A 26,504-nucleotide genomic window follows, 5' to 3' on the forward strand; every position below is an offset into this window, starting at 1 on the left:
CCAACTTTATGTCCCATTGTGCTTCCAGACCCTGGAACGCTACAACTCTGACACCTCTGTGCCTCTGTCTGTGGTGCCTCACCCTCTGCAGTGTCCTTCCTGTCATCTCTACTTCTTGAAATCACGCCTAGCCATAAAGGAATAGGATCAAAAGGTACCTACTCTAAGAAGTCATTTCAAATTCTCCCCAATGTATTTTCTATATCCCCCAAGTATTCGATAACTTTATTAAAGCATTTATTTATCTACCTTAGGGTTATCCTGTAAATATAACTTTCTTCATCACTAAATTATAAGACATGGAAAACAAGAACTGCTTGGTACACAGTTGGTATTCAAAACACTTACAAATTGAAACAGTGGCTTTAATTTTCCCCAAGAGTGCCTGAAAATAGATCTCACTGTGTTACACAAATACACATAAACCTGCAAAACTGGTAGAACAGATGTTATCACCTCCCACCACCTCCATTTGACAGATTATAATCATCGTCATTATTATATTAAACAGTTAACATTTCTTCAACATTAACTATGTGCCAGCTACCCAGCTAAATTCTTTACATAATTTTTTTCACTTAATCCTAAAAACAATCATATAAGGTAGGTTCCCATTACTGCCCCCAACTTACCCCCAAATCAGATGAAGAAACTGAAGCTCCAAGGTGTGAAGTTACATGCCCAAGGTCTGACTGCCAGTCAGTCAGGGTTAGCAAGTGGCAGAGCTTAGCATGAAGTCCAGCTCTGACTACAAAGCTCATCCTGTTAAATGCTACACTTTTCTGCCTTTCAATATTTGCCCAAGTAATTCCCACTAATAAACCATGATGCTAATTGCAGTTCATTTAAACTTGGTAATAAAAAGTATTATCTAGCTTCAAAGGTCTCAAAATTCACTAAAATAAAATCTGACATCTATACTATTGAACCATAACTGCAACATGAAAATGAAAGAATTACTTACTTGCACAATTTGCCTTCTGCCATGTAGAGTTAAAAAACTCAGACAGAATCACAACTATCTGCATTCTATCTGCCATTAAGAGGCTTCTGGCACAACTATGACTCTCTGACGTATTCTGTAACAACAACAAAAAGGTAGAAAAATATAATCTGAGTACTTTTAGACTTCCTAAACAACATAAGGCAAAAGTTCTCATAAAAATAATTAAAAGATTAGAAGCATTTTAACTGTTTGATATAAGCAAATAATGATATAATTAATAACCATAATAAAACAAAAGCAGCTAATATTTGTTGGTACCAGGTTCACTAGCAAGGGAAGAAAATCTTTGCTTCTTAAATAAATATTTGCTTCTATTAAACAATCTCAACCATTTAGGGCCAAATTGTGTGTGTCTTGTTTCTTGCTTTTTACACATAGGAAAAAATTCTGGAAGGCTTTCATCAAAATGTAGCACTGGCATTATCTCTGAATAATGGAAATATGGTGATTTTTATTTTCTTTTTTGCCTCATTTACACTGCCTAAATTTTTCTACAATGAACATATACTATTTACATAATTTCTTTAATCTCGGTAAATGGTCACACATTTGAGTTTTATCTTCTGGGCAATTTTTGGTGCAAAAATCTTATAATCCACAAGACAATGTGACACATCCAATTTGTACCCAAATAGTTTATACCCAGATAGAATGAATATGCTTTCCACAGGTCATGTGAATAATAAAACTCACACTATGCAAATAAATAAATCCAAGTCCCTAAACTATTTGATCCTTATCTATTCCTTTTCCCCTTTGTCCCAAGCAAGGAATTAAGTCATGCTGACCCTTCATTCTTTCAAAGCTATTTAACTCCTACTACTTACCAGGCACTGTAATCCTGGAGTTTTGAGGACACAGAAAGTGTAAGGGAATGCCATAAACACTGGGACTTCAAGAACCTCCCCAGATTAACTACCAAGTCTTGTCAAGACTACATTCTACATGGCTCTGAAATCTGTCCATTTCTCCCCATCACAATGGTCTAGCCACCATTTACCACATCACTGCAAGAGTCTCTTAATTCACCTCTCCACACCTACTCTTCCCCTACCCTCCTCAGTCTCTGTTTCCTCCACTTTCTCTCATGTAACCAGGATGGTTGTTTAATGTACGAATCTCATCGTGTCATTCTACAGAATTAAACCTCTCAATAACATCGCACTGCTTCAACATCAAAGTCTAACCCTTAAACATACTCCCACCAGGCCCACATGACCTGGTACCTGCCTACTTCTTCAGGCTCAGGTCACAGGTCTCCTCCTGGCTCATAGTACTTTGAGTTCTTTCTAGTGCTCAAACACACCAGACTCAGTCTTCACACCTGTTACTTCTTTTGGACGTATACCTTCTCTTCCCCGCCCCACACCCTCCCAGATTTTAGGTATCAGCTTTAACCACTGACCACTCTACCTACCACCAGCCCTAGTCAAGATCAGCTCCCTTGTTATATGCTTTGGTAGCATCTGGGGTTTTTTACTTGGCAACACTTATCACACCTGAATTAAGTAATTACTTGTATTATAATATAGCTAATGCCTGTTTTCCCTACCAGACTACAAGGTCTGCTCATTCACAGCTATATCCCTAGTAACTACCACTGGCCTGCATATAATACTCAATAATTTTCTTGAATGAATGCATTAGAAGCATTATTTTCTGATTGCTAATGAAAGATACAGATTATTACGTTATTCTATGTTCTGATTCTCCCCCTATATTCTTAAGAATTTGTGTATTAATCTATACTGAAAAAAGTATGTTGACCACTTCCAGATACATACCCCTAATCACTAGCACCTTCATAAATATATATACATATCTATGCATATCTATATCTATCTATGTACACTTTAGACAAACCAAGTAGAATGAGATAGAGCTAAGCAATTCAGAGTTGGGGGGGGGCGGCAAAGCATCCTGGCAACTTCTCTGAGGATGCTGAACAGCTCAATGAAACCACTAGCCATTTAAATTAAAAGAAAAAAATACTGACTGTAAGGAAGAAGGAATCAGTTCTGTATTCTTTACCTTCAGATAATAAAACCATATGCAGGCCTTGTCTCAATAATTCCAAGAGGAACTGATAAGAAAACAGAATTCTTATCAGACAATTCTATTATAAATGAATTAGCTTGCTGTACCAGAGAAACAGCTTGCTAATTTCTACCTTAGATTCTTTTTCTCCTTGTTATACTCCCCTCCTCTCTCAATCAACCCATGGACATGGATTTGGCCTAAAGAGATGATAAAGGATATCTTGTTCAAAATTCAGCTCATAGGTTTTCTCTGATTAATGCCCCCTTGCTCAGTTCCCTCCTTTAATTCAGTATCTCCTTCACCCTTCTGCTGTAAATTGCTATTGTATGAATTATAACATTCACATTGATGATTTTTTTTTTCCTTTTTTCTTTTTCATAAAAGAGGTTTATCTCCCCAACTGATAGTTTGGAGCTTGGGCCTTATCCTTCTTTTCCTCCTGTATCGTTTTACCAGCCCAATATTTAAAAATACCATGTGCCTAATAAACTCATTTAAATGAAAGACTGAGTTTATGTGAGTCAAAGAAAATACATTACTCTTGAGAAATACCCACCTCCGAGCCCCCCCCCCCACACACACAGAAAGGACAACTGATTCCTTCCAGTTCACTCATAAGAAACTCAGAACACTTTTTTTCCCGAAGTTCATTACACATGATGATTCAATTCCAGAACCAATCCAAGGAAGCCTATAAAATCCATGAAGTAGGGTGCCTGGGTGGCTCAGTCGGTTAAGCGTCTGACCTCAGGTCAGGTCATGATCTTACAGTTTGTGAGTTCAAGCCCCGCATCGGGCTCTGTGCTGACAGCTGGAGCCTGGAGCCTGCTTCTGTTCTGTGTGTGTGTCTCTCTCTCTGCCCCTCCACCGCTCATGCGTGCACGCTCTCTCTCTCTTTTAAAAATAAATAAACATTAAAATCCATGAAGTAACTCAGAACTGTAAAAATCATGCTTCTGAGCTAGCAAAGCACATCTAGCTCTACTGAGGAAAGGGGAAGAGGTCAAGGTCTAGGATGTTAGGAATTCCAGATTGGGTAAAGGGTTTTTCTGCCTTTTTAAATCTCTTTACTCTCTTCCTTTCACACAAGGGTGAGGTGAATCCGGTGCCCAGATCCACTGGTAGAATCTGAGAGGCACCTAATAAAAAAAAAAAAAAAAGAAAAGAAAGAATCTGAGAGGCATGAATGAAAGGAAGGAAGTTTCTGCCATCCCCTACCCGAGGAAGTCTCTCTTGGGCAGTAGGGAATTCATGTGGAAATTCATACACAGAATGGGTGATGGGTACCACTAGAGTTTCGGGTAATTTTTTAACTTCTTCTTAATTCCACTGTATCTACACAAATGAGGAAAGCATTTGCTCCCTCAAAAGATCCAAGCTTTGCATCATGATTCAGACATCTTGGCCACAAAACAACTCACTTAATTGCTCAAAACAGATATGATGTCATATCATACCTTGCTATCGTGCCAGGGACGAGTCTTGGGTGTTATATTTTAAAATCATAGGAATATAGATAGATGGATAGATATCTGCCTTGTTACATGTAATAGAAGTATGCCTGAAAAATACTGAAGACTAAATTTAAACTATGTTAAAATTAAACAAATGGAGACCAGACTTGAATATTCCCTGATCAGGCAAAGCCAGTTGAGTCACACAAACAAAAACTTAATTTAGCTTACTTTGCAAGACAAGTGAAGCTATCTTGACCTGGGCTACTTCTTGCTTATCCGTTTGAAAATCATAAGCCAGACTTAAACTGTTCTCCCAAATTGATATGAGGTAACTACTAACCAATTCTCTTTCAGAAAATTCCTATGAAAAAGAAAAAGAAAATTCCTATATTGTAACCAACGCTGTGAAGAATTAACAGTCACCATTCTATACTATGTAAACTGCTTTATAATAGTGTATCTCTGAGACTCATTCCATGTTTTGGTTTGAGTGTTCCCAGTTCATACTGTCTTTTTTGGTGTGTGCACAATAAATTTTACTAATTACTACTTTGGTGATTCATTGGTTTTAATTGTTTTTTTTCCAAATTTGACAACTACCTTTAAAACTAGCTCTTTACAGGAAGATTGACCTCATATTTATTTAATGCAAATAAATTTCCTATATATGTTAAAAAAAAAAAAAAAGATTTACCTTAAGGAATATCAGGCTGACTTAAAGCAGGATGCAATTCTATATAAGTTTTTGTCAAATCAACTATGATTGATGAGATAATTCCAATCACATTTTCGTGAGACTACTTGTCCCTTCAATACAAGAGGAACTTTCCCCCTCCACAACCCTAATGTCATTCCTCATGTTTTTCCTTTACAAGGCATATCCGGCCCACACCTCATGACTCCTACCAGCCCTGACACTCTTATCCTTTCCTACTCTAGACCCTATAAAATTTATTATTAGTTAGGAACACGTATTCTTTTTCTTTCTTCATTACTTCCTCTTTTCTATTAAACCCTTCACAGGACCTACCGCATGACCAGAAAAGCACTAAGGGTATCAAGAATGGAGGGTAGATATATCATTTCCTAAAATTTTAACTCCCATTTACTGAGAACTATTACTATGTGCTAGTTTTCTAAGAGCTCCTTTCATCTTACAGATAAAAATACAGACAGAGAATGTAAGTAATTTGCTCAGAGTACACGGCTAAAAGATGAACTTTCATATGTCACCTCTTGTAATTCTTGTAACAGTCACAACAGGCGGCTGTTTTTTTCCATCTTACCGAGGGGTCTATACTAAGTCTATACTACACTAAGTCTATACTAAGACTATAAATAAATTAATCCAAGACCAAGCTGCTATAAAGTAGTGCATCTGATATTTTCTGGCTACCAAGCTCAATCTTCCTAACCACTGCCATACTAGAGTTTCTCCACTCTACTTGGAGTTTCAGTAAAGGGTCCTTTCTGGGAACACCAAGTAGAGATGGGAAGAAGCTGTACTGGAGTGGGGCGAAGAGGGTAAAGGAGGGAAGGGAAAGGAAAAGTAGGGTTAAGGGTGTAGGAGACCCAAGAAAAACAACCATACCTATCTGCAAATATGTACCGAGCTGCCCAACAGCAGCTACGGAGGCAAAAATCGAAACTCCAAGCCCTATAATGCCACCCACTCTTCTGATGCCCCCAACTCCACAATCCCAGTCCAACCCTTTTTTCTTACAAACAGGAAAACTGAGCCCCGCCCCCCCCCCCCCCGAGTTACCATCATTACATCCTCCTTTCCCAACCCTCCACGCCGGAGGTCCAGGGGGTGCTCCGCTACCCACCCCCACGGCTCGACTGATGTTGTCCATCTTGTTCGCGACCTGTTGGAAGAGGGGATAGCAGGTCTGACAGAGGCGCACCGGCCGGGCGCTGCGCACTAAGCACCCGGTCAGCTCTGCGCTGCTGTTGGCGAAGTCCAGTAACAGCTCCCGACACTCGGGATCCAGATCCGGCAGGTCCGGGGGTAACGACAGTGGCCCCAGCCTTCCGCCCTGCAGCAGGGTCAGGGACAAGTCCTCCACCTCCAGCAACTGCTGCTCCGACAGGAGGTCGTGGAGGACCCTGTGGGGGCTGCTGACCACAGCGAGCGCTCCCAGAACCAGCCCCGACCACAGAAGCGGCACCAGCAGCAGCCGCCGCAAAAGCAACGACCTCCGCCACGCGACTGGCGCGTCTAGCTCCATCGCGGGGTCCGCAAACCCCAAAGCACTCAACCCGCCTCTCCCCAGCGAGCCGGCGCAGCTGACGGCCGTCGCTTCCGGCTTCCTTGGGCGCAGGCCGCGAGCGGGGTCACGAGGCGCGCGCGTCATGGCCCCGCCCCGGCGCGCGGCGCCCCGCCCCATTGGCTGCCGAGAGCCGCGCGCGCGCTCGTGCAGAAGCGCGCGCACAAAGGCAGGTTCGCGCTCCTGGTCGGCTACAAGCACCTGACGGAGGGGATGCGAGGCCGAGGGTGGCGTCAGGCTGTGGACCGCAGAGCGGAGGCTCTCCACCCTGTTAATACAGGCGTCCAGCGCTTTGAACTGAATCTCGGGGGTCTTGGCCCTCTGTTGCCCACCGCTTTGGGATTCCCTGCGTTCTAGAAGTCTGAGGAGTTACTTCACACAGCAGAAAGACGGACGGCCCCCGCCGTGAGAATTACGTGAGTTCCCCGAGAAAGCCTTCCGGCAGGTGCCTTTGCAGGTTTTTTGCTTGGTGGTTTCTTAGCATAATTTCCTCCCTCATCCTATTTGGAAGGAGTAATAACGTCTGTTAATTTTGGGTAGGGGAGCCCAGTGGCTTCCGAGCTTTTTTTTCCTTTTAACTTCAAAGTGTCAACATCAGCGTTGTCCAATAGCCTTTCTGCGATAATGGAAAAATTCTATATCTCCATTTTCTAATACGGTAGCCACTAGCCACTTGTGGCTGCTGAGCGATTGTGACTTAGCTACGGCGACCGAGGAAATTAATTTTTCATTGAACTTAATTTAAATGTAAATAGTCCCATGCGGCTAGCGGTGCCGTGTTGGAGAGCGCAGGTCCAAGTTCTCTCCCACTGTAGCCTGGTCCTAGGGTGGCTAACGTCCGGGTTTGCTTGGTACTTGGAGGGGTTCGCCAGGTGCAGCACAAACCTGCAGCCAGGGCAAAAACCTGGGCAGTCCCGGGCAAACCGCGTAACTGCAAGCTCCCGATTTCTGACATGCCCGAGGCCATGGGAGAGGCCACTCCAACGAGCGCCGATACCACTGCTGGGCTGCAGGATGTAAGCTAATGACCTGGAAAACGGTTTTCTGACAAGTATCTGACGAACACATGTGGTAGAAAAAATATTTCCTGGTGTTTTGTATCGTCCTGCTTTCATTTCTGTCTTGCAAATTGCAGGGCTACTGTACTAACTCCCATTCAGCTTATGGTGCTAATTTATGTTTCTGAGCATTCTTAAAGTTTTTAGCCAGTCTGTTCGGTTGTTGTTTTGTATTTCTAAATTTGCTCGTGATGGCTAAATTTTGCTCCATTTTCTTTAGCGAGAAACTGAATTAGTAGGAAATTTGACTTATGTAACGATAAATGTATTTCCAGAGAAATAAGAAGAGAAAAAATATCTTAATTTTCTCAAATGTTATCCTGTCACGTTTAGGTCTTTCTGTGTATTTCTGTTTCTATGTATCTAAGAGTTCTTTCAGGCATCATCATGAGTAAATTGTTTAAACTCTGAAAAGTAATGTAGCACAATCAACAGCATTACAAAGGCACATACTCTCTGACCCAACAAGTCCACTTCTAGGAATTTATTTTAAACATATACTAACCTTGTATAGACACCATGACTAACTGCAGTATTGTTTGTAATAGTTAAAAAAAAAAAAGGCTAAAAGAGAATGTGAAAGAAATCACGTTTTCCCCTTCCCTTCCTGGAACAAAGGGTGTCAGAGAACAGGTAAGAAGAGGAGGACAGGGGTGCCCGGCTGGCTCAGTGGGTAGAGTGTGGGACTCTTGATCTTGGGGTTGTCAGTTTGAGTCCCATGATAGGTGTAGAGATTTTTTTTTAATCTTAAAAGAAGAAGAAGAGGAAGAGGGCATTAGAGGATAAGGAGAAAGCATCAGCCTGATACAGGTATTGGATCATGAGTAGAGTAAGAAGAGGGGCGCCTGGGTGGCTCAGTCGGTTAAGCATCCGACTTCAGCTCAGGTCACGACCTGGGTGGCTCAGTCGGTTAAGCGTCCAACTTCAGCTCAGGTCACGATCTCCAGGTCCATGAGTTTGAGCCCCGCGTCGGGCTCTGTGCTCACAGCTCAGAGCCTGGAGCCTGCTTCCGATTCTGTGTCTCCCTCTCTCTCTGACCCACCCCTGCTCATGCTCTGTCTCTCTGTTTCAAAAATAAATAAACTTAAAAAAATTTTTTTAAAAGATGAGTAGGGTAAGAAGAGTTTCCATGCAGGGGAGGGGGCAGCAGTGAGTGGGAGTCTGCTTATGTTCAGAAGGATTGATCAAATAAGTAAATATATTAAGGATAATGAAGGTCCAGTTTCTCACTCTCATAGAAGGGAGTTACAAATATGAAAAGAGAGACCAGTAGAATGAACTCTGTAGTGTTGGATTAGAATTAGCAATATCAGTGACTGGACATACATACAGATATAGAAATAAATATAGTTGTATATGGGTGTGTGTGTGTGTGTGTGTGTGTGTATTTTCCCTGGCTTTGTCCACTGAGAAGGCCTGGTAGCAGAGGCACCCCATTAATAATAATGAGCACATATTGGGCCCAGGTGGTAGCTTCTAAGCATTATTCTCCCCTAAAGGAAACTGAGAATCCTTGGAGAAATAACTGATTCCACCACTGGGGCAGCGGGAAAACACAAGTTTAGCCTGGATCATCTTGTTGTGCCAGAAAGTAAGAAAGTGCTCAAAGAATTGATGGCGGGGGTGGGGGGGGGGGGTGGCGCCTGGGTGGCTCAGTAAGTTGAGTGTCCGACTTTGGCTCAGGTCGTGATGTCACTGTTTGTGAGTTCAAGCCCCGCATCGGGCTCTGTGCTGACAGCTCAGAGCCTGCAGCCTGCTTCAGATTCTGTGTCTCCTCCTCTCTCTGCCCCTCCCTTGCTCATGCTCTGTCTCTCTGTCTCTCAATAATAAATAAACGTTAAAAAATTAAAAAAAAAAAAAAAAGAATTGATGGGGACATGAAAACAACATAGAGCTTGAATAGGCTCCCCCTGGCCAAACCTGGGACATTTTGAGCATCAAAATAATATTGGTCAACATGTAATAATCCATTGAATAAAACAGGAAACCGCAAGCCTATATTGATACATTTTTTTAGGTTTTATTTATTTTTGAGAGAGAGAGAGAGAGACAGACAGGGGCAGAGAGAGAGAGGGAGAGAGAGAATCCCAAACAGGCTCTGCACTGTGAGTGCAGAGCCCAACTCGGGGCTTGAACCCACGAACTATGAGATCATGACCTCAGCCAAAACTGAGAGTTGGATGCTCAATCGACTGAGCCATCCAAGTGCCCCGCCTATATTAATGTATTTAAATAAATGAATAAATTGAATATTTAATGAGGAATAATATATTTACATAATTTAAAAGTTCTTCCCCCAAAATACTTATTAATTACAAATGGAAAAAAAATGATAAATTTATAGTGGAGAAGTCTGTCAGATCCCACATTAATCAAATGGTCAACATGAATATCATCCAATTGGATAAATAGAGATTGTATGCCACCTGATGGAATGTAGTTGGAAGATCACAACATCACTTCTGTTATATTCCTGCTGAAGATACATAACATGATGCTAATATGAGAAAGCCTCAGACAAATCAAATTAAGGTTCACTCTATAAAATAGCTAGCTTGTAATCTTCAGAAGTGTATGGCTATAAGAGTCAGGGAAAGATTGAGGGACTGCACCTGACATAAAGGACATTATTGGAAAACTAGTGAAATTTGAGTAGAGTCCAATAATTAGATGGTAGTAATGTATAACGTTCCTGATTTTGATAATTACATTGTGTCCATGTAAGAAAATATTTTTATTCGTAGAATATATATATAGAAAAGCATTCAAGAGTAATCGGATATTAGGTCAGCAACTTACTTAAGTATTCTGCTGGGTGGGACAGAGTTGTAGGGAGGTTATTGTAAACAGACTTTCAGACTTTTAGCTTCAGTTTACCTACATTTTCAAAGATACCTCAGGTCCTGTATTTCCCATGTTTCTTGAGAATTCTTTAATGTAATTCACCTGCTTTTTTTCCACTGTAGGCTTAGGATTCAACTATTCCGGTTCTGCTAAATCAGTTGTCATTAGTCCAGTTGCTTTCCAGCTTCCAGTAGTCTTATTTTGTTTTCTCTCCTCCTGCTCTCTATGTCTTTGTGTGTCAAAAATCTTTTTACTGTCATTTTGGTGGGATTTCAGGAAGGAGCAGATCTAATCATGTATTCAACTTGCTATCTTAAATGGCAGTTTCCTCTGTTTTACTTCACTCGTTAGTAAAGTAATTAGAGTGTGTCTTATGCCCCCCACCTTCACCCATTAGCTGATAACCTCATGGAGAATATGAACTGTGTCCTGTTTATATTTGTATACTCAAGTACTGGCCTTAGTAAAGTACTCAGTACACTTGTTACATTGAATTTACATTGTAATTCAAATGTACATCTGCTTTAAATGGTTTTTCCATTGATACATCAGTAGAAACTTATACTTCTATTTTCCAAATTCTCTAATATGCAAAAAAAAAAAAAAAAAACCCACAATAAGTTAACTCCTAATGCCCATAAACTTTGCATGCCTGACTGGAATGACCTGAACACATGGAACATGTAAATCATATTCATTCATTACACTTTGCAAAGAGTCTCATGTATTCACTCTGGTGACCAATCTCATTTCCAAATCTCCAACCCCGAAATAGAGTACTTTATAGCCTCTGCATTGGGGTATTTTTAAAACAATGAAGTTTAATCACGTTTACCTGACAGATTATCTGGTATAAATGCAGATTTCTCTTAGATGAATTTTATTAGAACTTTAACTTTGTATCAATATATTTTTAAATAAATATCTCCTCAATAAAGAAATGAATAGAGGGGTGCCTGGGTAGCTTAGTCGGTTAAGCGTCCAACCCTTGTTTTTGGCCCAGGTCATGATTTCACAGCTCATGAGATCAAGCCCTATGTTGGGCTCTGTGCTGACAGCGCACAGCCTACTTGGGATTCTCTCTCTCCCTCCCTCTTTCTCTCTGTCCGTCCCCACTTGCCCTCTCTCCCTCTCTCCCTCTCTCTCTAAATAAATAAAAACTTTAAAAAAAGAAATATTCATGAATATGTGTACTCCAGTATTTGTATATTGTGAGTGGCCAAATTCTGATCATTGAATCCATTTCCCAATAACAGGAAGACTCATGGTTAATTAGATATATAACATATGGTGCTGTTTTTCTCCTATAGCCAGAATTCATGAGTCCAGGAAGCAAGGGGTAACAATGGGAATGGTAAATCTCACTATTAACCCTAATAATTCACTAGCACAATTTTGCTTCCTGTCCCCATGACCTTATGTTCCACTGGTCTAGAGGTCTTTGTTCCAAGGGGAGGAATGTTTCTACCAGACGATACAACAATGATTCCACTGAACTGGAAATTAAGACTGCCGACTGGCCACTTTGGGTTCCCCATGTGTCTGAATCAACAGGCAAAGAAAGGAGTTACTGTGCTGGCTGGGGTGATTGATCCTGACTACCAAGGGGAAATTGGACTACTCATCCACCATAGAAGGAAAGAAGAGTATGTCTGAAATACAGGGGATCCCTTCGTATTACCATGCCCTGTGATTAAGGCCAATGGAAAACTACCACAACCCAACCCAGACAGAACAACTAATGGCTCACATCCTTCAGAAATGAAGATTTGGGTCACCCTAATGGTAAAGAATCATGCATGACCACCTGAGATGCTGGCTGAAGACAAAGGGAAAACAGAATGGGTAGTGGAAGAAGGTAGTTATAAATACAAGCAATGACCATGTGAGTAGTTATAGAAGTGAGGACTATAATTGTCATGAGTATTTATCCTTACTTTGTTATGCATGTGTGTGCGTGTATTTCACAAATACCTTTGTTTTCTTCCCTCTTGTATTTCCTTATCATATAATGTAAGATATATTGACTTTATGTCATAATATTTAAGTATTGTTAATTTTAGATTATAGAATTTGAATTATGGGATATCAAGAAGAGTGAACATCATTCAACAATATTACCTCCCTTTCAAGGGAAAGGGTTAGTATGTTTTTGGTTTATGCAAGATATTATATCATGTTAGGTAGAATTATGACCTTGTTATTGTCATTATTTAGAGACATCTCCTTGGTTTAAGGAGATGCATATGGGTTCCAAGTTGACAAGGGGTGGACTTCTTTCTGATGGTTAATTGTATATATCAACTTGACTGGGCCATGGAGTGCCCAACATTTAGTCAAACATTATTTTGGGTTTGTCTGTGAGGATGTTTCTAGATAAGCTAACATTTGAATGAGTACACTGAATAAAGCAGATTGCCCTCCCTAATTTGGGTAAGCTTTACTGAGTCAATTGAAGACTTAAGTAGAACAAAAAGGCTGGGTCAGAGGGGACTCCTCCTGCCTGATTGCTTTGAGCTGGGACATTGATTTTTTTTTTTTTTTTTCTGCCTTAAGACGAACTGAAACATCAGTTCTTCTTGGGTCTTAAGTCTGCAAACTTGTGGACTGGAACTGAAACCATTGGCTGTTCTGGTTCTTAGGCCTTCTGACTCACAATATAACTACACATCAGCTCTTCTAGGTCTGTAGCATGCCAACTGTAGATCTTGGGTCTTTTCAGCCTCCATAATCATGTTAGGCAATGCTTTATAATCCATCTCTCCTCCCCACTCTATATCTAGCTCTCTCTCTCTCCCTCTCTCTCTATATATCCTATTGGTTCTATTTCTCTGGAGAACCCTAACAGACATATTTTAATTATATTTTGAAATGTGATTGCCCTACTTAAAAAATCTTATTAATTGTTCAATGTTTATTAATAACCATATATGGATTTTATGTATCTTTTGATAGTTTCAAAGTATGTTTTATTATTATTTGTTATCCATTTAATTTGTTGGGATATATAGATTGCTAAAGAAATGAAAAGATGCTATTTCTATACAGTATGCCTTCTTTAAATCAAGTTTTAAGTATTCTTCAAGAAGCATAGAAGGATGATAACAAGTAGTACTTGCTCCAAATGTTGCCATAGGTGAACTGGACAACATGAACTTCCTGAGACATGGACATTCATAGACTTACCTTGTTTGTAACATTTGCTTCCTTCTGCCTCTGTTGTCATGTACACAGTGAACGTGACTTACTTACAAAGAAGGCAGTGTGAAATTGTTTGCTATGTTTCTTTTGTAACGGATTTTATTTTTCTTCCAATTTTAGTCCTGCCTAATTGTTCCATTCAAGTAAAGTCATTTAATCTCTCCTGTTCTGATTGATACTTTAATTATCCAGGTTTAACCAGCTGTGTCCACCTCAGCCTTTTATGAAGAAAGGAGAGCTATGGTTTCTGAATTTGAGTAATGAAACTATAGACAGGATCATTTTTTTCTCCCCAAAATTAGAGAAAGAAATTACCCACGAAAAGAGTACCATTGGGGTGGTGGTTGCCTATCCAGTCCCCTTTATTAGTCTCTTAACATTTTAAAGACCATGACAGTTATTTAAACTAATTACTTGAGGGGCACCTGGGTGGCTCAGCTGGTTAAGCATCTGACTCTTGATTTCTGCTCAGAACATGACCTCACAGTTTGTGAGTTCAAGCCCTACATTGGGCTCCACGCTAATGACAGTGCATAGCCTGCTTGAGATTCCCTCTCTCTCTGCCCCTTCCCTACTTGTTCTCTCTCTGTGTCTCAAAATAAATAAATAAACTTTTAAAAATAAAATAAAATAAAATAATGACTTGAGAGTCACCTGGCTGGCTCAGTTGGTAGAATATGCAACTTTCAATCTGGGGGTTGTGAGTTTGAACCCCATGTTGGGTGTAGAGATTACTTAAAAAAAGGAAAAGAGATTGGGGCACCTGGGTGGCTCAGTCAGTTAAGCATCCAACTCTGGATCTTGGCTCAGGTCATGATCTCACAGTTCATGAGTTTGAGCCCCACACTGGGTTCTGCACAGATGGTAAGGAGCCTGATTGGGATTCTGTCTCTCCTCCCTACCCCTCCCCCACTTGTGCACGTTCTCTCTCTCAAAATAAATAAACTTAAAAAAAAAGATTATATGATGATGAAATGAGTTAAAAAAGTAATTACTTGATTTTATAGCAAAGAAATATATATGCATATAAATATTATATATAAATATACTATATTATATATAAATATATATACATATAAATCTTGGACTTGTCAGATCTCATTTTGACTCCTCTGGAGCACCTCGATTGTATTCCTAGATCTTCAGAGACTGGATTCTATGTGCATTTGAAAATAACTACTAGCTGAAGTGATAGAGGCAATAATGTGACTGTAAAACTAACAGGTAGGCTTCTATCAAGACAGTCTATCTCTTGGCTCACTTTTGGTTTCAAGAAACAGAAACCAACTCAAGTTAACTTAAGCAACAAGTGGAAAATATAAGAATGAAACCAAGGCCATGTCTCAGGGATGAGACATTCTCTCTTTGTTCCACTCTATGTATCTAACTACCTAATCTTCGTGGTAGAAAATATGGCTGCAAAAAATGTTTTTTATATCTCCTGCATTTAAAGATTTCAACCTAAACACAGACCAGATCTCTTACTCCCCGTTCCAAATTTTCTCTGTCCAGTCCAAACTGTATCTAACAACGTTAGGGGACATAATTTATAACCATGGCTGCTTGGAGATTATCCTGTGACTATGTAGTTAAGGGGAAAGGGAGAAGTTTGCAGAGAAAGGAGAGCCGATGTCAAACTTAATAGGGGTCATTTGCAAGACCCTTCGCTTTCCTCCTAATGGAAAATTGCTATTAAACAGTATCTTAGGGGCACATGGGTGGCTCAGTTGGTTGAGCATCCAATTCTTGATTTCAGCTCAGGTCATGATCTTATAGTTCATGGGATCAAGCCCTGCCATGGGCTCTGCACTGATAGTGTGGAGCCTGCTTGGGATTCTCTCTCTACCTGTCTGCCCCTCCCCCACTTGTGCTTTTTCTCTCTCTCTCTCAAAAAATAAATAAACTTAAAAAACACAGCTTGCTGGAGTCCATGTTGAGGAAGAGGAAATGGATGGTATAAAAAGTAGATTGGGTAAAAGGAAAACTTTTGAGGCAACTGGGTTTTTGGTGACTTTCTTTAATTCAAACCATAAGTATGGTTTCTTGAAATACAGCTCATTATTTGGGCCATTCTTACATGAAGAGATTTAATTGAGTGTGGCAAATTTATTACTGGATTTTGAGCCATCTTCAAATTCAGATATATGTTAAGTATCCAGATCAGCTTTGTAGAAATTCAACTCAAATATAATCATGCCTGAAATGACTAGAATGGACAAGTAGTGACTCAGTTATTTCCATCCTATAAACCAGTGGGTTACAGCCTGAGATCCCTAGACGTCTAAGAGTACATAAAGAAAGAATTAAGCAAAACTAAAAGGCAACCAATGGAATGGGAGAAGATATTTTCAAATCACATATCAGATAAAGGGTTAGTGTCCAAAATCTGTAAAAAACTTATCAAACTCAACACCCAAAAAAATAATCCAGTGAAGAAATGGGCAAAAGACATGAATAGACACTTCTCCAAAGAAGACATCCAGTTGGCTAACAGACACATGAAAAAATGCTCAACATCACTCATCATCAGGGAAATACAAATTAAAACCGCAATGAAATACCACCTCCCTCCAGTCAGAATGGCTAAAATTAACTCAGGCAACAACAGATGTTGGCAAGGATGCAGAGAAAGAGGATCTCCTCTGCATTGCTGGTGGGAATGCAAAGTTCAGCCACTCTGGAAAACAGTATGGAGGTTCCTCATAATGTTAAAAAAAGAACTACCCTACAACCCAGCAATTGCACTACTAGGTATTTATCTAAGGGATACAGGTATGCTGTTTCGAAGGGGCACATGCACCCCAATGTTTATAGCATCACTATCCACAATAGCCAAAGTATGGAAAGAACCCAAATGTCCATTGACAGATGAATGGATAATGAAGATTTGGTATATATATATATATATATATATATATATAGAATGGAGTATTACTTGGCAATCAAAAAGAATAAAATCTTGCCATTTGCAACAACATGGATGGAACTAGAGGGTATTATTATACACTAAGCAAAATAAGTCAGAGAAAGACAAATATCATATGACTTCACTCATATGTAGAATTTAAGATACAAAACAAATGAACATAAGGGAAGGGAAGCAAAAATAATGTAAAAACAGGAGGGCCATAAAACATAAGAGATTCTTAAATACAGAGAATAAACTGAGGGTTGCTGGAGGGGCTATAGTTGGGGAGATGGGCTAAATGGGTAAGGGGCATTAAGGAAGACACTTGTTGGGATGAGCACTGGGTGTTATACATAGGGGATGAATCACTGGAATCTACTCCTGAAATTATTATTGCACTATATGCTAACTAACTTGGATGTAAATTACAAATAAATAACCAGAAAATAAATAGGCACAAAATGAGATAAAGGCATTTTCATATTTCACTGTACTGATCAGCTAGTGGTGTCAATAAATTTGTTCCCTGTGCCATCTAACATTAAAAGGGGCTTACTTTAATTAGAAAAAAAGAAAGATCCATAAGCTATTTCCAATATTTCATAAAGCCCAAAAGAAATCATAAATTTACCTGACACAAAGCTACTTAAAAAACATCAAAATTTTCTGTTTATACTGTAATTATACCAAGGAAGGAAGTAAGCCTATTATTCCATGCTGATCCTAAGCTCTGTATATATCTATCTGTCTATCTATATGCACACATACATACACACACATATACATAAACACACAAATGCATACATAATACATACAATAGTTCATTAAATAGATTCTGGGTAAATGAATTACATCCTGGGAGAAATGTGACTTTAATAAATTTATATGTGGCCACTATTATTCTGTTTATATTCTTTTTTTTTTTTTTTTTTTTTTCCAGATAATTATAATGGTGTATTCTATTCATTTTTTTTTTTTTAATTTATTTTTTTATTTATTTTTTAATTCTGTTTATATTCTAAAGGCTATAGAAAAAGAAACTTAAAGTTCAAGATTACCAAAGTCAGCTTTCCTGGACATCTATAAACATGAGATAACTAGGCATCTCTCTAAAATAATAAGGTCTAAAATAATGACCTCTGGAAAATCCTCCTACTTTCCTCTTAAAATATATTAAAATATCATCTAGCCCATTATTAGAAGATGTATTGATTAGGATAGTATAATGCCTTAATGATGAAGACTTGTGGGTGATAAGTTGTTACCAGAAATGTTCTGCCTTTAGAGCATGAATTTTGATCATCCTGTGAATGTCAAGACCTTGGATGTTTAGGATTTCCTGAAAGTCCTCATCTCCATAATGATCACAAGCACTTGTTTATTCTTCTGCTTCATTCCATGATTAGGCCTTCTCAACCCAGATGGGAAGAACAAGATGGATAGGGGGCGCCTGGGTGGCTCAGTCAGTTAAGTGTCCGACTTCATCTCAGGTCATGATCTCACAGTTTGTGAGTTTGAGCCCCGTGTTGGGCTCAGTGGTGACAGCTCAGAGCCTAGAGCCTGCTTCAGATTCTGTCTCCCTGTCTCTGCCCCTCCCGTGCTCATGCTCTGTCTCTGAAAAATAAATAAACATTAAAATTTTTTTAAAAAATAATTAAGATGGATGGGAAAGGTTTCTAAAATATTTATTCTCTACTTGTAGTCCACACTGTCAGAGATCTTTCATGCCCTTAGCAGTGGTACACACATTTACCTGAAATCCACTTTGGAGCAAAACCACTCCTCTTCCTATAGCCAAGATATCTCAGTAGGTCATTTTGAGCAGCCTTGAACACTTCTCTCACCTCATCAAGGCTCAAACCTCTGCACTAAGTTGTTTTCCATTTTGCCTTTCAGAAAATGATTACAGTTGACCCTTGAACAACATGGGTTTAAACTGTGGAGGTCTAATTATACATGATTTTTTTTCGATAAATACAGTACAATACTATAAATATATTTCCTCTTATGTTTGTCTTAACATTTTCTCTAGCTTTATGGTAATACAGAATATAATACACATAACATACAAAATATATGCTAATTGTTTATGTTATCAGGCCTCTAGTCAACAGGAGGCTATTAGTAGTTAAGTTTTGGGGGAGTCAAAAGTTATACATAGATTTTCCACTGCACAAGGGTCACTGCCCCAACTTCTACATTGTTCAGGTCAACTGTAATCCCAATTCAAATAAAAAAGTCCATAATTGCAACTTCATCTTTAAATGTACCCTCTACTGGGGCACCTGGGTGGCTCGGTCAGTTAAGCATCTGATGTCAGCTCAGGCCATGATCTCACAGTTTGTGGGTTCAAGTCCTGCATCAGGCTCCGTGCTGACAGCTCAAAGCCTGGACCCTGCTTCAGATTCTGTGTCTCCCTCTCTCTCTGCGCCTCCCCGGCTTGCACTCTGTCCCTCTGTCTCTCAAAAATAAATAAATGTTAAATGTACCCTCTCCTTCAGTCTTGGCAATGATATATCTAAGTTTGAAAAAAAGTTAATGAGATTAGAAGCAATAATGAAGACACAAATTCTAATAAGACTTACTGCTTTTTTAAAACATTGGTTTAAGTATAAAGCTACACAGAAACAGACCCATAAATACAGAGAACAACTGATGACTGAGAGAACGGAGAGAGTAGGGGGAATGGGCAAAATGGGGGGAGGGGAGTGGTAGATACAGGCTTCCAGTATGGAATGAATAAATCACAGGAATAAAAGGTACAGCACAGGGAATATAGTCAGTGGTATTGTAATAGCACTGTATGGTAACGGATGGTAGTAGCTGTACTTCTAGTGCATAAGGTATAGACTTTTTGAATCATTATGTTGTACACCTGAAATTAAATGTAACATCGTATATCAAATATACTTCAATAATAAATACATAAATAAATATAAGGCTACATATTTATTCAAAATTGATTCATATTTTATGATGGACTAATCACTTCTCAAATGTGCTTCTTTGTAAGGCTATGAAAAGGGAAGAGTAGGTAGGACATGCATTAATGAGTGTAAGGTTTTCTCACCCTTAAATACTTGTACAAGATGTTCTTTGTAAAGCAAATGTAGTGAAAATCCCCTTTTCTTCCTTGAAGCATCTGTGAATCTTTCTTCTTTATATAAAATGAGGTTTTTGGTGAACACATGACAAGGAAGAGGTTCAATGTAACAAGCAATCATGTTATTTCAAAGAGCTCCATCTCTAAGTTTCCACGCTGAAGCTTTTTAGAAAGGATGGGTTGCAACATGTGAGCAATTTAAAAGTGTAACATTTCATTTACAGGTTCAGAGTAGCTTTCAATTCCCTTCCTAGTGTGCTTCTAATTAAATCTTAATTGTACCATACACTATGAAATGAAAGAAACACTGATATACTGGGTTTTCAATAAGAGAAAGTCAAGATGGCCCTCATAAAATGGCTGGCTAACCTAAAGAAAAGGAAAAAATGTGAAAACGAGCCTCAAAATTAAAACCTAACATTTGAAGCTGCATAATTATTAAGTTATCAGAAATAAGATTTTTTGATAGACCCAGATGATTTAAATATATATGATTATAGTAGATCACCAGAATGCATGAGGAGTAGTGAGTAGGTAGCAAATGTAATAAAAATGATATATCCAATAATTTAAGTTGCTACTTTATCATATGCCAGTTTTCAAATACATCCTCATGAAATAAACATTTTTAAAGTTGATTTATCTCAAAGTGAAAAGAAGAAAGGACCAAAAATGTAAGTAGCCCAGTGCTACTTTCAAGATTTTTGTCTAAATTATGGGATAATTGTTACACTTGTTTCATTACTCCTCTTTGGCATGTTCTTGGGTAATTTATATTTTCAACTTAGAGTGACATGATTTTCAAAAACAAATCAATTCCCCTTCCATTTAAAAAAAAATTTTTCTAACCTTTTGTATTTATTTTTGAGAGACAGAGAGCACGAGCAGGGGAGGGGCAGAGAGGGAAGAAGACACAGAATCTAAAGCAGGTTCCAGGCTCTGAGCTGTCAGCACAGAGCTCGATGCGGGACTTGAACCCATGAACTGTGAGATCATGCTCTGAGCCAAAGACAGATGCTTAACCTACTGTGCCACACAGGCGCCCCAATTAAAAAAATTTTTTTAATGTTTTTATTTTATTTTTGAGAGGGAGAGTGAGCAGGGGAGGGACAGAGAGAGAAGAGGACAGAGGATCCAAGGCAGACTCCACACTAACAGCAGAGATCCTGAGGTGGGGCTTGAACTCACAAACCGTGAGATCCTGACCTGAGCTAAAGTCTCTGACACTTAACCAACTGGGCCACCCAGGTGCCCCTCCCCTTCCATTTTTTAATTTTTCCTGTCTATAGAAGTCATAATTCCTAAAATGTGGTGATTTTGAATTTAGAATTTAAATGAGCATATTCTTCCATTATCCCCTGCAACTAGCTCTATAGAGAATTAATGAAATAATAACTTAAATGGTATACCAAGAAAGCCTCCAACAACTATGTGGAACTGAAAACAAAAGGTTTATTTCTCATGTCTAGAGGTCTAGAAGATAAGATCTCAATCCTAGGTTTTTCTCATAGTCTGAGATTAGGAATTCATTCTTTCTTTCTTTCTTTCTTTTTTTTTTTTTTTGAAAAATTAAGTACAAAAAAAGCACATATGATAATGTACCAAGCACCCATGTTCCCACAACCCAGATTTTAACAGTTATTAGCATTCTGTCACATTTTTTGAAAGTCATTTCTATAAAAGTATTTTTTAAATTCCCCTTCATCTTTCCTCTAATCCCATTCCCTCCTATTCCCTCCCCAATCCAGACTATAACCCACATAATGTGATGTATTAGTATCTATTGCTGTATAACAAATTACTTAAAACATTTATTTTCTTACAGTTTCTGTGGATCAGGAATCCATGTGCTTTAGCTGGACTCTCTGGTCAGGATCTCTCACAGTGTTGCAGTTGAGATGTTGCCCCGGGGCTGCAGTCATCTCTAGGTTCAACTGGGGTAGAACACTTCCAAGTTCACTCAGAGGTTGTGGGCAGGATTCAGCTCCTGGAGGATTGTCAGACTGAGGGCTTCAATTCCTTTATGGCTCTTAACTAAAGGCTGCCCTCAGTTCCTTGGCACATGGACCTCTCCATAGAGCAGCTCACGACACGTAATTTGTTTCATCAGAGCTAGAAGAGCCAGAGCCAACAAGAGAAAAGTCAGAGTTTTTTTATACCCACTCTTGAAAGTGACACCATAACTTCTGTTCATTACAAGCAAATCACTAAGCCCCAGTCACACCCAAGGTGGGGAGATTATACAAGGGCACGAAGACTAGGAGGAAGGATTCATTGGGGACTATCTTAGGGGTTGGCTACCAAATTGTGTCTTTCTGGCTATTATACTTTTCTATGAATATCTGTAAATGAACATTTTATATACATAAACATAAAAATGTGCAATGTTTCATGTTTCCAATTTGTAAAAATGATTATGTAAGTGTGTATTATTATGCATCTTGCTTTTTTCTTTCAACATTATATTTTTGACATCAATTCATGTTGATCTGTTTACATCTATTTAGTTCCTTTTAACCACTATTCAGTAGATTGTGTATTGAGTCTATAGATTACCACATTTTACTTAAAATTCTACTCATTCATTTTCCTGGTAATGGACATTTGTTTCCCTTTTTGTTTTTTTGTTTTTGTTTTTTGGGGGTTTTTTTGTTGTTTTTTGAGTTTTTTTGGTGTTACAAAGTGACAATGAGCAACTTTGCACATGTACATATACCGGAGTTTCTATAAACTTAGAAGTTATTTAAATATTATAACATCCTTTCAAATTGTTCTCCTGAGAGATTATACCTGTTTATACTTATGCCTGTAGTTTAAGAGATTTACCTTCCCCCAACTTGCATGCCACCCCTTAATTGGTGATACATGATATCTAGTTGTTGTTATACTTGTTTTTTCCTAATAACCTGGAAGGTTGAGCATCTTGATGTTGATCACATGTTGATGAATCATTTGGGTTTCCTAATCCCTTCAGTTTCTGTTCATACTGTGGCCATCTTTCTATTGAGTTGTTTGTGCTTTTCATTACACTTTGATTATATGTTTTTTTGTCTTATAAAAAACATTTATGCAGTCAAATATCAATTCTTTGCCTTTATGATTCATACTTTCTGTGTCTAGTTTAAGAAATTTTCTATGACCCAAGATCCCAGAGATATTCCGTGTATTCTCTTCAAATGGTTTTAAAGTTTTGGGGTTTTTTTATCTTCAAGCTTCAGCCTGTCTGAAATTTGCTTCTATGTTTTGTTTGAAGTTGAGATCTTAATTTTATTTTTCTCTATGGAGAGTGAATTGTTCTGACATTGTTTATTAACTTATCCATCTTTTTACCCCAGATTTCAGTAACACCTCTGTTATAAATCAAGATCCCCTAAAAGCAGAAGTCTGTTTCTGGGCTTTCTATCCCCCTCAGCTGATCTCTTTGAACATTTCTGAATCAACTGATCTCTGTAATTGCTAAAGCTTTATAATGACTTGATATTTTAAAGAGCAAGTCCCACCTCCTTGTTCTTTTTTTTTTTTTTTTCCAGAACTCTTTGGGATATTTTTAGATATTTACTCTCCCATTTGCATTTTAATCATTTTCTCAAATTACATTTAAAAATCTCACCTGGAATTTTGTTAAATTTATACATCAAATTGACATGCTTTGAAATCACATCTTCCCAAAGGAGCACATGGTAGGTACCTCTATTTAAAAAAACAAACAAACAAACAAACAAAAAAACCTCCTTATGTCCTTCATAATATGTTACAATTTTCTCCGTAAAGAATATATACATCTTTTGTTAGATTTATTCCAGGTACCTTTATAGTACATTTACTACAGTGAATGGTATCCTTTTTCTACTAGTTTTTTAATTGTTTACATAATGCTGACTTATAGAAATGCCATTGATTTTTATGTTAGTATCATGTCAAGCAAATTAAACTTCTTCATTAATTTTATAAGTTTGACTATAAATTACTTTAGATTTTCCGTGTAGATTATTATAGCATCTGCAAATAACAATTTTTACTTTTTCTTTTCCTGAATGGACCTTTATCCTTTGTTTTGACCACCCAGCATCTGAACTCCTCTTTCTGTTTGAGGAATTTCATACATTACAAGTCCAGTTGTAGGACAAAGACTGCTCCCTCTTTAGGAGCTTAAAATATTCCAAATTTCTTTCCCAGCTTTCTATACAGCTGAGGAACGAGCCATTACTGATGCTGTAGTGGTGACAGCAGTGACATTAAGAGCAGTGTTGGAGCAGAGCTGACATCAGTGTTAGCAGGGGTAGCAGTTGCAGTCAAGTTGCAGAAGCAGAAGTGATAATGGTCTATCAATAATGTCTAGGCTTCAGTGGTGGCAGCAAAGGATTCCTTGTCAGTCCATTTCTGCAGCCTGATATAGACACTTCAGGAAACTCAGCCTTAAGCCTGGTTTTTCAGCTCTCCCAATGATTCTGTGAGCTGTCAAATATTCTGGTTTATAAGCTATTTATCTGCTTAATTAACCAGAGTCAGCATCTATTGCTCATAACTACGAACTCTAAGAAATATATTTTGGCTCTTTGAACCCCTTATTCTTTTTTTTTTTTTTTTAATCCTAGTGGATTGTCAAGGATCTTCAGTACACTGTTGAAAAATTGGAGTGATAGTATTTAGTATTGTCTTGCTCCTAGCTTTAAAAGGAATGTTTCTGGGGGCACCTGGCTGGCTCAGTCAGTAGAGCATGTGATTCTTGATCTCAGGGTTGTGAGTTCTAGCCCCACATTGGGCATGGAGATTATTTATTTTAAAAAAATGGGGGGCACCTGGGTGGCTCAGTTGGTTAGGCATCTGACTTTGGCTCAGGTCATGATCTCACAGTTTGTGAGTTCAAGCCCCACATCAGGCTCTGTACTGACAGTCCAGAGTCTGCTTGGAATTATCTCTCCTCCCCTGTCTCTGTCCCTACCCCTGCTCACATTATCTCTTTCACAAAAAATTAAAAACTTTGAAAAATATTTTTTAAAAATGTTTCTGAAGTTTTACCACTCAGCATGCTGTTTGTATGTTTTTAGTAGATATCAAATAATCAGGTTAGGGAACTTCTATTAATATTTTGCTGAGAAGTTTTTTCTTAAATCATGAATGGGTCACAATTAGGTCTTTAATCCATTTAGAATTTATTTTCGTGAATGAAGGAAGAAAGTGGTTCAATTTCATTCTTCTGCATGTTGCTGTCCAGTTTTCCCAATACCATTTGTTGAAGAGACTGTCTTTCTCCCATTGGATATTCTTTCCTGCTTTATCAAAGATTAATTGACCATCTAGTTATGGGTTCATTTCTGGGTTTTCTATTCTGTTGCATTGATCTATGTGTCTATTTTTGTGCCAGTACCATACTGTTTTGAACACTACAGCATTGTAATTTAACTTGAAGTCCAGAATTGTGATTCCTCCAGCTTTGCTTTTCTTTTTCAAGGCTGCTTTGGCTATTCAAGGTCTTTTGTTGTTCCATACAAATTTTGGGATTATTCTAGCTCTGTGAAAAATGCTGTTGGTATTTCGATAGCGATTGCATTAAATGTGTAGATTGCTTTGGGTAGACAGTTTGACAGTATTTGGTCTTCCAGTTCTTAAGCATGTGATGTCTTTCCATTTCTTTTTCTTTTTTTAAATTTTTATTTATTTTTGAGAAAGAGAAAGAGAACTCAAGTGGGGGAGGTGCAGAGAGAGAGGGGGATAGAGGATTCAAAGTGGGCTCTGTGCTGACAGCAGAGAGCCCGATATGGGGCTTGAACTTGAGAACTGCAAGATCATGACCTGAGCCAGTCAGATGCTTAACCAACTGAACCACTCAGGTACCCCAATCTTTCCATTTCTTTGTGTCATCTTCAGCTTATTTCATCAGTGTTTTATAGTTTTCAGAGCACACATTTTTAGCTCTTTCATTAGGTTTATTCCTAGGTATTTTACTGTTCTGGGTACAGTTGTAAATGGGAATGACTCCTTAGCTTCTCTTTCTGATGCTTCGTTATTGATGTATAGAAATGCAACACATTTCTGTATGTTGATTTTGTATCCTATAACTTTATTAAATTCATGTATCAGTTCTACCAATTTTTTGGTAGAGTCTTTGGGGTTTTCTGTATATAGTGTTATGTCATCTGCAAATAGTGAAAGTTTTATTTCTTCCTTGCCAATTTGGATGTCTTTTATTTCCTTTTGTTGTCTGATTGCTATGGCTAGGACTTCCAGTACTATGCTAAATAACAGTGGTGAGAGTAGACATCCCTAGTTTGTTCCCGACTGTAAAGGAAAAGTTCTCAAATTCAAGGTGGATTAAAGAACTAAATATGAGACATGAAACCATAAACATCCTAGAGGAGAACACAGGCAATTATTCGCCTGTGTTTGACAGCAGTCATAGCAACTTCTTTCTAGATATCTCTCCTGAGGCTAGGGAAACAAAAGCAAAAATAAAATATTGGGACTTCATAAAAATAAAAAAACTTCTTCTGCACAGCAAAGGAAACAATCACCAAAACTATAAGGCAACCTGTGGAATGGGAGAAGATATTTGACAGTGACATATCTAATAAAGGGTTATATCCAAAATGTATAAAGAACTTATAAAACTCAACACC

At 38.5% G+C, this 26,504-nt stretch overlaps 1 protein-coding gene and 1 long non-coding RNA gene across 2 annotated transcripts in view; one reads left to right on the plus strand and one right to left on the minus strand.

Moving 5' to 3' along the window:
* Positions 1 to 6,875, minus strand: part of OSTM1 (osteoclastogenesis associated transmembrane protein 1) — a 40,251-nt gene extending 33,376 nt beyond the window's left edge. The window contains exons 1-2 of the mRNA XM_058734881.1: positions 6,333 to 6,875; positions 965 to 1,079 (exon numbers count right to left, since the gene is read on the minus strand). Of these exons, the coding sequence (XP_058590864.1) occupies positions 965 to 1,079; positions 6,333 to 6,860 (643 nt within the window). The 5' untranslated portion in view covers positions 6,861 to 6,875. The remainder of the gene's footprint in view (positions 1 to 964; positions 1,080 to 6,332) is intronic.
* A 49-nt stretch (positions 6,876 to 6,924) lies between these two features.
* LOC131514649 (uncharacterized) lies at positions 6,925 to 14,037 on the plus strand. The gene is made up of 2 exons (XR_009263191.1): positions 6,925 to 7,189; positions 12,111 to 14,037. It is a non-coding gene; the product is annotated as an uncharacterized LOC131514649 (long non-coding RNA).
* Positions 14,038 to 26,504: the final 12,467 nt, after the last annotated feature.

The sequence above is a fragment of the Neofelis nebulosa genome, chromosome 6, assembly GCF_028018385.1.
Source record: "Neofelis nebulosa isolate mNeoNeb1 chromosome 6, mNeoNeb1.pri, whole genome shotgun sequence".
Lineage (NCBI taxonomy): Eukaryota > Metazoa > Chordata > Mammalia > Carnivora > Felidae > Neofelis > Neofelis nebulosa.